This window comes from Lampetra planeri, chromosome 9 (genome assembly GCF_965212315.1).
Source record: "Lampetra planeri chromosome 9, kcLamPlan1.2.h2, whole genome shotgun sequence".
Classification (NCBI taxonomy): Eukaryota; Metazoa; Chordata; class Hyperoartia; order Petromyzontiformes; family Petromyzontidae; genus Lampetra; species Lampetra planeri.
In genome coordinates, this window is record NC_136115.1 from 11,895,146 (window position 1) to 11,907,474 (window position 12,329).

The following is a 12,329-nucleotide window of genomic DNA, read 5'->3' on the forward strand; positions in this document are numbered from 1 at the left end:
GACACATACCAGTTAATGATATAATTGCTCGAGTAGATGTAGCTCTCAAGGGCTTGAGTCACATCGCTGCAGACGTAGCAAGATCGGAAATCTCTGTAACCCTCAAAAACGCTAAGATGCCAGCTAGCAACATCAGCAAAGATGAGCGTTTTGAATTAGCTCAATTAAAAAAGAGGGATGACATTGTCATCCTCTCAGCCGACAAAGGCAATGCCACTGTCATCATGGACAAAATAGAATACAACAACAAAATTCAAGAACTACTCACCGATGGCAGCTATACAAAAATAAAAAGAGACCCCACCAACAGCCTCGTCTCCAAAACCAACAACATCATTTCTGCTTCAACCGCATTAATTGATCAGACCAAACAGTTCTCGTTGAAACCTTCTGCAGCCAGGCCACCAAGATTGTACGGCTTGCCAAAGATACATAAAGAAGATACACCTCTTCGTCCCATTGTCTCTACTATCAACTCCCCGACTTACAAACTGGCTCGTTTTTTGTCCGAAATCCTACGGCCTTTCACTGGAAAAACCACCTCTGCAGTACTAAACTCTACTGACCTGGTATCAACAATCAAGGGGATTGCCCTGTCCCCAGACGACCTGCTTGTTCAGTTTTGATGTGGTTTCCTTGTTCACCAAGGTGCCTGTGCCTGACACCATCGCAATCATTGAAGACTTGGTTCATCAAGGACTGAATGCTGGGGTACCCCCCCTGGTGAGACACTGCTTAACCAATACATACTTCACCTGGAATGGAACCTTCTACAAGCAAATTGAGGGCACCCCAATGGGCTCCCCCTTATCTCCGGTTGTAGCCAACATCTTCATGGAGAAATTTGAGACGGACGCCATCCAGACTGCCACTCTACGCCCGACCTTATGGAAGAGGTACGTAGACGACACTTTTGTCATCTGGCCACATGGCCGGCCTGCTCTAGACCAATTTCTCGACCATATCAATTCCATACACCCAGCCATCAGATTCACCATGGAAGTCGAAAATGATGGCAAGCTACCCTTTTTGGATGTCCTAATCAAAAGGAGACCTGATGGTTCAATGAGCCACTCTGTCTACAGGAAAGCCACCCACACGGATGCTTATCTAAAACCGGATTCCCACCACCATCCATCCCAGAAGAATTCCCTCATCAAGACTCTATATCATAGAGCCCAATGCATCTCCGACCATGAACACATTTCCAGTGAACTCAAACACGTACGCCAAGCTCTTAAGGCTAATGGTTACTCCGACTACACAATCCGCAAAGCCATCACTCCAACCACCAAGAAGGATCCTGTTGAGGAGCCTTTCAAGACCATCACCTTACCCTACATTGCTGGGGTCACAAAAAAGATCTCCAAAATCCTGATTAAACACAAGATCCAGGTCCGATTCAACACAGTACATAAAATCCGTGATCTGGTACCGTCTGTAAAAGATGTGGTTCCAGACATACAGTACCCTGGTGTCTACAAACTAAGTTGCCTCTGTGGTAGCAGTTACATTGGGGAAACCAAACGACATGTCTCGGACCGCATCCGTGAACATAAAGCTGACCTGAAACACTGTAGGACAAACACCTCAGCCGTGGCAGATCACTGTTACAACTCAGTGGGCTCACATGACATTGACTTCTCCAAGACAGAGGTTCTCTGCAAGCCATCTGGCTATCATGAGAGATTCGTACATGAGGCGATCCACATTTACAAACACAGAGACAATTTTAACCGAGAAGATGGATTCTGGCTTAGCAATCACTGGAAGGACGTAATAAACCATTTTGATACACATTAGGGTGGGTAGAATAATACATAGTGTTATATTAAAAATGTATAAGGTATAGGGTGGTTTATAGCAATACAGTATGTAATTTAATGTTGGTTTTGCCTATGGAAGTATATAGTACGGTATAGACGCGTGTGATGTAAGAGAATAAAGTTTAGATGGAAGCATATTATATAATTTTTTACAACGTAGAATTTTTCATGTATTACTTACTGTTAGTAACTCAGCTTATTGTAGAGTATAGTAAGTTTACTGATGATGCTATGTAGTTTATACTTTAGTTTGTCATGCAGTTTATACTGTAGTTTTTTACGTGGTTGTTTAGTAACTACAGCTACATACTATTAACATTCCTTTCCTTTGTTAATGCTCCCCCCCTTCCCCCCCCCCCCTTTGATGCTGCTAATCCTGCATAATGCACGGGCATAGTATTGATTTGGAACCCCCCCCGCCCACCTCCTACGCATTTTCCATATGCTGAATTCCTCTTGATATGCAAATTATTTTGTTTAGGCGCTCTTCTTCCCACCTCCCCCCCCTCTAACCCAGCTTAAATATACGCTCCAAGCTTGGGGTGTTTCATTCTTCGCCTGAGGATGGCTGCTTGCGTTGTGGCCGAAACGTCGTGAGAATTGTTTTATTATGTTTTATTTTTATTATTTTATTACTTCCCTTCTACGTGACTTTACCGAAAGAACCAAGAAGATGAATCCCTGCAGTCACGAAAGCTTTAAATCGAAAAATTGCCAGAGATGTCTATGCAAACAAACACAGGAAGCCAGCACAGACTGGTGCAATTAATATTCCTTTCCATCAGAGCCCAAGAGAGGCCAAAGCTAATTACAAACAAACTCAAGACCGTTAACATCAAGCATCGAGGCGAGGAACACATTCACATGCCTAGAGAGGAAAGAAATATAACTCGCCATTCATGGGCAACCATGTTTGAGAATTGAACTCAGGTCGCCAAGTTCATAGTGCAGTGTGCTAACCAGTGCATTACCACTCAAGCAGACTATATTTTTTATATTATATTTCAATAGGAGCCCAGTACAGAGCACAAACTGAGACGCGAGGGAGTGGGGGGGAGTACAGAGTGGGGTGGGTGTGCTTTTATATGGAGAAGGGAAGAAAAAAACTTTAAAAAAGAAAGCGGAGGGTGCTGGGAGGAAGGAGGGGGGCAAGCATTGAATAGATTAATTACCCAATTAATTAACAACAAAAACCTCTCCGAAGCTGCTATGAGCGGTTGCCGTGCCGGAGTGACTGTGTTGTTGTGTTGCTCGTTGCTCAGGAGCTCTATTGCCACCGTGTACGTCGAGGTGCTACCCCCAAACAACCAAAGCCCTCCCAGCATGCCCTTCAGCTTCTACAGCATGGAGGTCAGCGAGGCCCTGAGTGCCGGTGCCTTCTTGCTCAGTGTGCAGGTAACCACAATACCTCGCTTGAACCACAATACCTTGCTGAACCATAATACAGTAAAACCTTGGATTGCGAGCATAATTCGTTCCGGAAACGTGTTTGTAATCCAAAGCACTCATATATCAAAGCACTCGTATATCAGTTGTGACCACGTGATGCTCGGCAGACAAAGCGTATACATACTACTCGTATTGCAAGACCTCGCTCGTTTATCAAATGAATATTTATTTAAAATGTTTTCTCGTCTTGCAAAACACTCGCAGACCAAGTTAATCGCAATCCAAGGTTTTACTGTACCTTGCTGATCTCGTCAAGGAGCATAAACCATCTCGTGAACTCCGCTCGTCCTCACAGCGGCTTTGTATGCATGTTGAACTTTTTTCGCACCATACGTAGCCAACCATGCTAATCCGAGGTGCGGGGGAAGGAAGGCTTTTGGCTAGCCATCGAACAAAGACGGTCACCGCATCACTTGCTTTCAGATGGGATTCTGCGGCCGTCTGGAACTCTCTTCCTTCCGATATTGGGAAGCCACTGGAGCTATACACTTTAAAATATAGATTGAAAATAATTTCTTTAGAACTGCATTTTTGTGTTTCATTTGTTGTCCTTCCCCCACACCTCTGGTTAGCACGGTTGGCTACATACAGTGCGAAAGAAGTTCAACATGCATACTTACAACGCACTGCAACAAGTGCTCACACGCAGAGAGAGGGCTATCACAGCCACAGCGATGGAGCCGGCACGGCGGTGGATTAACACCGCACCGTTCCGCAGCGATCGCCCACAATGCAGGAAACGCCCAATACGCATTCGAGTTAACGTGGAGAATATGAGAAACAGAATGAATTAGCGGATAATAAGCATGATTCTTATGTCGGTCCCTACACGTCAACAATTAAAGTATTTGTTTACACATCCCATCAGCCACATAGCCTTCTGGAAGTACATTATTTCAGCAGCACCGTGATATTAGGTACAGGGAGACAGTGGCGCGGTGGTTACACACTGCACTATGAACCCAACGACCCGACTTCCATTCCCGGCGAGTGATATCTGAACGGATCCTGGACCTCCCCAACTTAAACCCACACTGACCTGCGTGTGAGGTTTAGTGAAAAACACAACATGGCCACAGACAGCCCCATGAAGGATCTTGAATATGGCTTATAGCCCTGAGTCAGGGGTGGAAATTGCACATTCCTAAGGCACGGGAGAGTATATCCAATATGGTGAGGGCAGGCTTGTAGCTGATATTAGACTGGAAGCCAGTGGAGGGATCTGAGGATGGGAGTAATGTGGTGTCACATACTGTATGGATGCAGGTGAGAAGTCTGGAAATGACTTTGGAAGTGAGGAATGTGGGGTTGCAATAGCCCAGATGCGACTCAAGGCATGAATAAGGGCATTACAGAGATGGAAGTTGGAAGTTCTGTAGACTTGAGAGGTGTGGAATCAATGCACCTCAACTCCCATATCCGTCAATTCCGTACGTCCTTTGCTGTCGAAGCTTTAACCCATGCCTGTAGCACTTCCCCCTTGATGACTGAAACATTTTCCTCTATGCCCCATGTATGTATGTTGAACTTCTTTCACACCGTACGTAGCCAATTATGCTAATCCTAGGTGCGGAATAAGCGCTGACCATAATCGTTGTGATCATTCAGAATACCACCACCGTAATTCTCACCCACACCCCCACGACAGATCAACCTGGTGGTCTTGTGTCGTTTGCTCTCAGGCCATTGACCGTGAAAACGACCCGATCGTCTACAGCATCAAGAGTGGAAACCCAGACGGAGCGTTCTACCTCAACTCCAGGTGGGCGCACATTTATCCACGATCGTCGCGTCGCAGCGATCTCCTGCGACTCGAGTGAGCATTGACGCTCTACTCGCCCTCCTGCTTACAGCCCTGAGCATGTGATGCAAATTTCACATTTCTATGACGGGGGGCGAGTCTCTCCAGAGGACAACCACAGTTGATCTTGCCCCACAATACGGTATTCATTTTTAAATCCTTTATATTAAGTTCACTTGCTTGCTTGCTTGCGTGCTTACGACCGTGCAAATCTTTCGGTCGTTTTTAACCCACTTCCCGTGATCCAATCGAGCTGACATTTTGCACACAGACTCGTTGTGCGTGACAATTTATTTTCGTGAAAAATGTTTCCAAAATTTTTTCCACTTTTTAGGAAAAAACATTTTTCACTAACACAATCATATCTTTTTCCTAAACACGGAAAATTATTCAAGAAAACAACAAAAATGTACAATATAAACAATCATACAAAAACTGAAAACCTTATAATCCTTATATACGACTTTCCTTATATTTAATTTAAAATACCAATGTGATAAAAAATGAAACTCTTACTCAAGAAAAACAGAAATGAATAATTCAATAAAACCGATGCCACGCATATAAAGGATTTATAGTGAAAAACTTTGTTTTTACGGGTTAATTTTTATCCACCCTGGTGGGACGCTGGGTGGAGTAGTCTCACTGCCAGGTGTTCAACTCGTGCGAGGCTCCCTGGCAGGATACATCTGCAAGCCACTTGGAGAGACCATTCTATTGTTGTATGTGGCATCAATATGTTCGGGAGAGAAATGCCCACGTCGTGGTCTGCTAGCCACGAGAGGGCTGCAGGAGAGAGTTCGTGGAGCTTTTCTGTTCCTCCTCCTCCATTGAAGGCGTGCAGACCACAGTGGTTTACTACATGGTCTGTAGTTTGGGTTTCATGGCCACAATCGCACACTCCTGCGGCTTGTCTTTAATTGTCCATTTCATGAAGATGTGCACATCGGCTTGTTGCTGCTCTGATGCAGTTGATGGTTCCACCAGTGTCCTCGAGGAGGAATGTCAAAGCCAGGAGGTGTGACGTTTGTGTCTCGAATTAGGTGTTTATTCTGGACATCCACATGATTCCACTGTTTGCCAGCAGCGTTCCTCCGGATCTGGGTGAGCTCATAGGATGGTGACTGATGAATACTGTTGCTTTGTATCTGCTCATCTTAAGGGTTAAGTTGCCCCCCTTTGTTCCTCAGCACTGGAATTCTGTCCCTGTGGAAGTCTTTGGACCGTGAGACAAGGGACCAGTACCAGCTGATCCTAACAGCATCTGACGGACATCCTAATGGGGTCAGCGAGCTGTCTTATCCATCAGCACATAACCTTCCGGCCCCCATCACTACCCCTTCATTTATTACCTCTATTGCGATCGCATTTCATCATCATCACCACCCATTGTGTATCCACTGCTGGATTAAGGCCTCCCCACACCATGTTCTCTCATTTGGCTGCCATTCTGTCACCAGCCTCACCCAGTGCTCATGATAAGGTACACAAGTGAGTTCAGGGCAGTACTAATGTAAATGGTTGAGTCGCTGTCGTGTTTGGTTTTACATGACATTGTGTGTGTGTGCGTGCGTGCTCACAGACCTCAACAGCTACGGTAGCGGTGCTTGTTACGGATGTCAATGATAATGATCCCACCTTCGATCCTCTGATGCCAACGAACTTCTCCGTATACGAGGGAAGAACCGGTGTCTTTGTTGGGCAAGTCCGGGTGAGAAGCGCTTACAAATGTGGGGGGCGGTGACATGGCCCAGCGGTGCCGTGTTGGACACGAGTGGGTTCGCAGTTCGAATCTGGCAAGCCACCCTGGTTAATACCATGAGTGTTTTAACTATAAAATATGCAATGGTGCAAAGATGAATATGTAATTCACAATAGTTTTTCATCGCTGACTTTTGAGCAACCCTTTGATCAATTTACCGGGTTGTGTGTAGTGTGAGTCTCTAATTGCAGCATAACTTAAGACAACATTTTGTTGATATATGTTCATCTTTATGAGAGTCATTGTGCTCCCCCTGTAACAGATGGACAGAGCAAAAGCATAAACTCTGTCAACCTTCGTCAGAAAGGGTGAAAAATTATGACCTAGATGCTATTTGCACAAAAATATTGTTATCATTTTTCACACGTATGCATTTTTTTACAATTCCTGCCAGCATATGGTTTATTGGCATGATGAGAGCATTGCTATTGCAATTACGCACTCATTACACACACAGTTCTTTCCGCAAATGAACCACAATACCTTGCTGATCTCGTCAAGGAGCATAAACCATCACGCAAACTCCAGTCATCCTCACAACGACTTTTGGCTAGCCATTGAACAAAAATGGTTACTGCATCGCACACTTTTAGATGCGCTTCTGCGGCCGTCTAGAACGCTCTTATTAGGAAGCCACTGGAGCTATGTTGTTTTAATCTCGATTCAAAACTTTTGTTTAACTGCTTTTTACGTTTAGTTTGTTTTCCTTCCTCCTTAGCACGGTTAGCTACATATGGTGTGAAAGAAGTTCAATATACATACATACAAAAGCCTCACTGAGTCTGAAGACACTTTTTAAGGAGGGTCTTGCCAATTTACCTCAGAAGGGGGCGATGTTACTATGTGTAATCCCAAATGTGTACTTTGTCACAATTAGGATGTTTGGCCAATGAGAGTGAAATGCGTGTTTTTTTGTTGTTGCATTAATGCATCATTGTTCCTGCTTAGAAGCACGTTTGTTTTATTCTCAGGCAACCGATAAAGATGCAGGGATGAATGGTGAGGTGGTGTATAGCCTGGACAACTATGCGGCTGTGTTTGCGATCATGGCCAATGGGAGCATTTACACAAAGGTGGCCTTGGACCGAGAAAAACAGGAGACCTACATGCTGACCGTAGTGGCCAGCGACCGTGCGCTGTACCCTCGTCACACCAACCTCCCGCTCGCCATCTCTGTGCTGGACGTGAATGACAACCCGCCCATCTTCAGCCAGGGCGTCTATAATGTCACCGTGCCGGAGAATGGCTCTCCGGGTCAGCTGGTGCTGCGTCTCGAGGTGTGGTGAAGCTGTGAGCGTGTCCATCTACTAAGGCTCATGTACGGTGTATTAAATGCCTTTGTTGATAGAGCCATGTGGATCAGCAGTAGAGCGAACAGCTCGCTATCGGAAAGTTGAGAGGTCAAATCCTGGCTGCCGGTTGACTCAGCTCATCATCCCTCCAGGGTTGAGAAAATGAGTGGACTTTGTGGAGAAGTCAACAGTGGTTGTCCTATGGATAGACTCACCCCATGCCATAGCAATGTGGAATTTCCAGCTCTGGCTTTAAACTGTACACGATAGAAAGGGCACCGGGTGGTGAGATGGTATTTCTCTTGCCTGTTATGCAGGAGGTCGTGGGTTTCATTCCGACCCTGACACTGTTATAGTTGGAGTTTGCATGTTCGTCCCGTGGTCACATGGATATTTCTCGTGGTCGACCGGTTTTTTCCTCTACATTTATTAACATGTGTTTAGATTATTCTGCTTCTATTTATTTCCACATGATAAGTCACTTCATTGAGCTATCATTTGTGGCCAGGTAGTTTCTGACAAAGAGCTAATAGCTCAGTGGGCTTTACCTGGTAAATAAAATAGTTACGGTTTTAGTAAACAGATGAGCATTTGATCAGAAAATTGCTTTGACTTTTGTTTAGAAAACAATTTTTTTTCTTTAAGTAGTTGCACTTCAGATGTGAGATACTAGTGGGAAATCCTCTGATATTAAATAGTGAGAAAATACTAGGACGGAGTTAATGTTCCTCGAAGCAAGTTGATTAATTTAATTTGATGACTCAAAAGCACACGATCAAACAATATCAAGTGTTGGGTCCTAATAAAACACAATGAAAACAACACCAACCACAACAGTATAAACAAGTAGGTTTGTGATGAAAGTGGCTCAGTTGGAAAATAGATATACACACACACACAACAGTTATCTCTTGTATACGTTTTACACAGGGCTCATGCTGCGCTGGACTATCATAATTGGCAGAAGATTATTAACATCTGGGCTGATAATCCAAATATTGGGTCCGAGCTCAAATGTGTTATAGAACCCTTTAACACATTCACAAAAGCCACTCACTTGAAAGCCAACAGCTTTCAATTGCCTCCTCGTTCATTGAAGTTGCTGGAGCGGTCTCGGAGGAGTCCTCTGGATGCAGAAACACACACAAGGAGCCATATTTATAATAGAGATTTTTTTTGGGGTTAGATGGCGTAAATATAAATGTGTCATTAAACCCGCCACCACCCGACACAGCCAATTAGTAATGTTTGTCACGTAAACAGAACATGCCAATTCGTTACTAGTATAGCACACCGGTGTGTTGGAGAGCAAATCCACAACATTTACAATGTTCTGTTTATATGAAAAACCTTAATAATTAGCTGTGTCAGGTCGTGGCGGGTTTAACGACACATTTATATTTACGCCATCTCACCCAAAAAACGTATATTATAGATGATATGGGTCGCGAAAGCCTAAGTGTTAAACGGAGCCATATTGGCTGATCATTTTTGTTCTTACTTATTCCCCACAATGGCAAAAATAAATGTTTTGTGTTGCATCTTTCATGGTCTTGTGTCAAACCAGGACCTGTGTCTATTAAAGTGGGTGCTTACTTATTAAACATATGGCAGTTTAACCAGCATTGGTTCAAGCAAGCCTGGCTCTGCTGATGAGACAATGACTGTCAATAGCTTTCTTGTGGTGAACCAGTTGCTGCTCAAATGATGCACTCCCAAAATGCTGTGTGGTTCATGGGATGTGTAAAACGTTGAGGGACAGATATGTGAAGCAGGTTAATTATTTGCTTAGTTCTAGATTTGAAGTTTTCGTGACTCGGTAAAGTCACATAGGTGAAAAATAAAATAAAAATAAAACAACTGTGGTTGTCCCACCTGATGACGGAAGCTTGTGTTGCTTCCGAAACGTCGTGATTTAATTTAGTTGTATTATTTTATTTAGTTTTTCACCTACGTGACTTTACCAAAAAAACCAAAGAGTATTTGCTTAGTTATTTATGTTATGACATACAGGTTAGCTGCTTCGTATGTAGACTCGCTCTCTGGGTTTCCTGGCTATTGTGATGAGCTGAAGTGTTGTTCAACTTTTGCTTCGTTTATTCGCAGGCTTCAGATGCAGATATGGATGCAAGCACCAGATACCAACTGCTAACTGCTGGGATGAGTAAGCTCTTCTCTGTGGATGATATCACGGGCCAGTTGGCTGTTCTCCAGTCCCTTGATTATGAGACAACACCAGGACATGAATACACGCTACTGGTCAAGGCTATTGACGCGTATAACAGCAACCTCACATCCCTTGCAACGGTCTACGTCAACATCAAGGTGTGAATAGCGCGTACGCACCCAGGGTAGCTAATTTTCTCCCCATAAAAATGGTCATGCACTTTTTGTAAAAATTTCTAATGATTTTGCTGTTTAAAAATGTAATCTTCTGTGTAAATGAAGACCTTAATCTGTCTTCTTGGTTCTTTCGGTAAAGTCACGTAGAAGGGAAGTAATAAAATAATAAAAATAAAACATAATAAAACAATTCTCACGACGTTTCGGCCACAACGCAAGCAGCCATCCTCAGGCGAAGAATGAAACACCCCAAGCTTGGAGCGTATATTTAAGCTGGGTTAGAGGGGGGGGAGGTGGGAAGAAGAGCGCCTAAACAAAATAATTTGCATATCAAGAGGAATTCAGCATATGGAAAATGCGTAGGAGGTGGGCGGGGGGGGTTCCAAATCAATACTATGCCCGTGCATTATGCAGGATTAGCAGCATCAAAGGGGGGGGGGGAAGGGGGGGAGCATTAACAAAGGAAAGGATAGTATGTAGCTGTAGTTACTAAACAACCACGTAAAAAAAACTACAGTATAAACTGCATGACAAACTAAAGTATAAACTACATAGCATCATCAATAAACTTACTATACTCTACAATAAGCTGAGTTACTAACAGTAAGTAATACATGAAAAATTCTACGTTGTAAAAAATTATATAATATGCTTCCATCTAAACTTTATTCTCTTACATCACACGCGTCTATACCGTACTATATACTTCCATAGGCAAAACCAACATTAAATTACATACTGTATTGCTATAAACCACCCTATACCTTATACATTTTTAATATAACACTATGTATTATTCTACCCACCCTAATGTGTATCAAAATGGTTTATTACGTCCTTCCAGTGATTGCTAAGCCAGAATCCATCTTCTCGGTTAAAATTGTCTCTGTGTTTGTAAATGTGGATCGCCTCATGTACGAATCTCTCATGATAGCCAGATGGCTTGCAGAGAACCTCTGTCTTGGAGAAGTCAATGTCATGTGAGCCCACTGAGTTGTAACAGTGATCTGCCACGGCTGAGGTGTTTGTCCTACAGTGTTTCAGGTCAGCTTTATGTTCACGGATGCGGTCCGAGACATGTCGTTTGGTTTCCCCATTGTAACTGCTACCACAGAGGCAACTTAGTTTGTAGACACCAGGGTACTGTATGTCTGGAACCACATCTTTTACAGACGGTACCAGATCACGGATTTTATGTACTGTGTTGAATCGGACCTGGATCTTGTGTTTAATCAGGATTTTGGAGATCTTTTTTGTGACCCCAGCAATGTAGGGTAAGGTGATGGTCTTGAAAGGCTCCTCAACAGGATCCTTCTTGGTGGTTGGAGTGATGGCTTTGCGGATTGTGTAGTCGGAGTAACCATTAGCCTTAAGAGCTTGGCGTACGTGTTTGAGTTCACTGGAAATGTGTTCATGGTCGGAGATGCATTTTTTTTTTATCATATTTCTCAAAAACCACTTAGGTACTTCCCGACAAGGTAGAAAGCTGAAATATGGTACATATGACGCTTTTTAGAACACAAACAACAGGACAAATCTGCAAATCGGAGATTTTTCATTTTAACACCCCCAAATGTCGATTTTAAGTGCCCCATAAACATCTTGTGCGTGTCATTCAGAAACCGTAAAAAATATACGTTTGCGTTTATTTTCGTTTGATAGAGCATTAAACAACACATTATATTAAAGCGAGAAACATTGTTCTCTCTGATAATTTTTTTTTCCCTTTTATCTGGCAACAATACTGACACCTTTTTTTTACAAGAAGTCATGTTTGCATTTCGACCGCAGGTATTGTGGTCAATGCAAACATAACTTGTAAAAAAAAGGTGTCAGTTTTGTTGCCAGATAAAAGG

At 43.4% G+C, this 12,329-nt stretch overlaps 1 protein-coding gene across 2 annotated transcripts in view; it reads left to right on the plus strand.

The window, feature by feature from the left end:
• The window catches only part of PCDH15 (protocadherin related 15), a 97,047-nt gene that overhangs the window by 54,024 nt on the left and 30,694 nt on the right, over window positions 1–12,329 (plus strand). For both annotated transcript variants that reach the window (XM_078597651.1, XM_078597652.1), the window contains exons 15-20: window positions 3,089–3,221; window positions 4,958–5,037; window positions 6,267–6,360; window positions 6,659–6,787; window positions 7,810–8,115; window positions 10,237–10,455. In XM_078597651.1, the coding sequence (XP_078453777.1) occupies window positions 3,089–3,221; window positions 4,958–5,037; window positions 6,267–6,360; window positions 6,659–6,787; window positions 7,810–8,115; window positions 10,237–10,455 (961 nt within the window). The remainder of the gene's footprint in view (window positions 1–3,088; window positions 3,222–4,957; window positions 5,038–6,266; window positions 6,361–6,658; window positions 6,788–7,809; window positions 8,116–10,236; window positions 10,456–12,329) is intronic.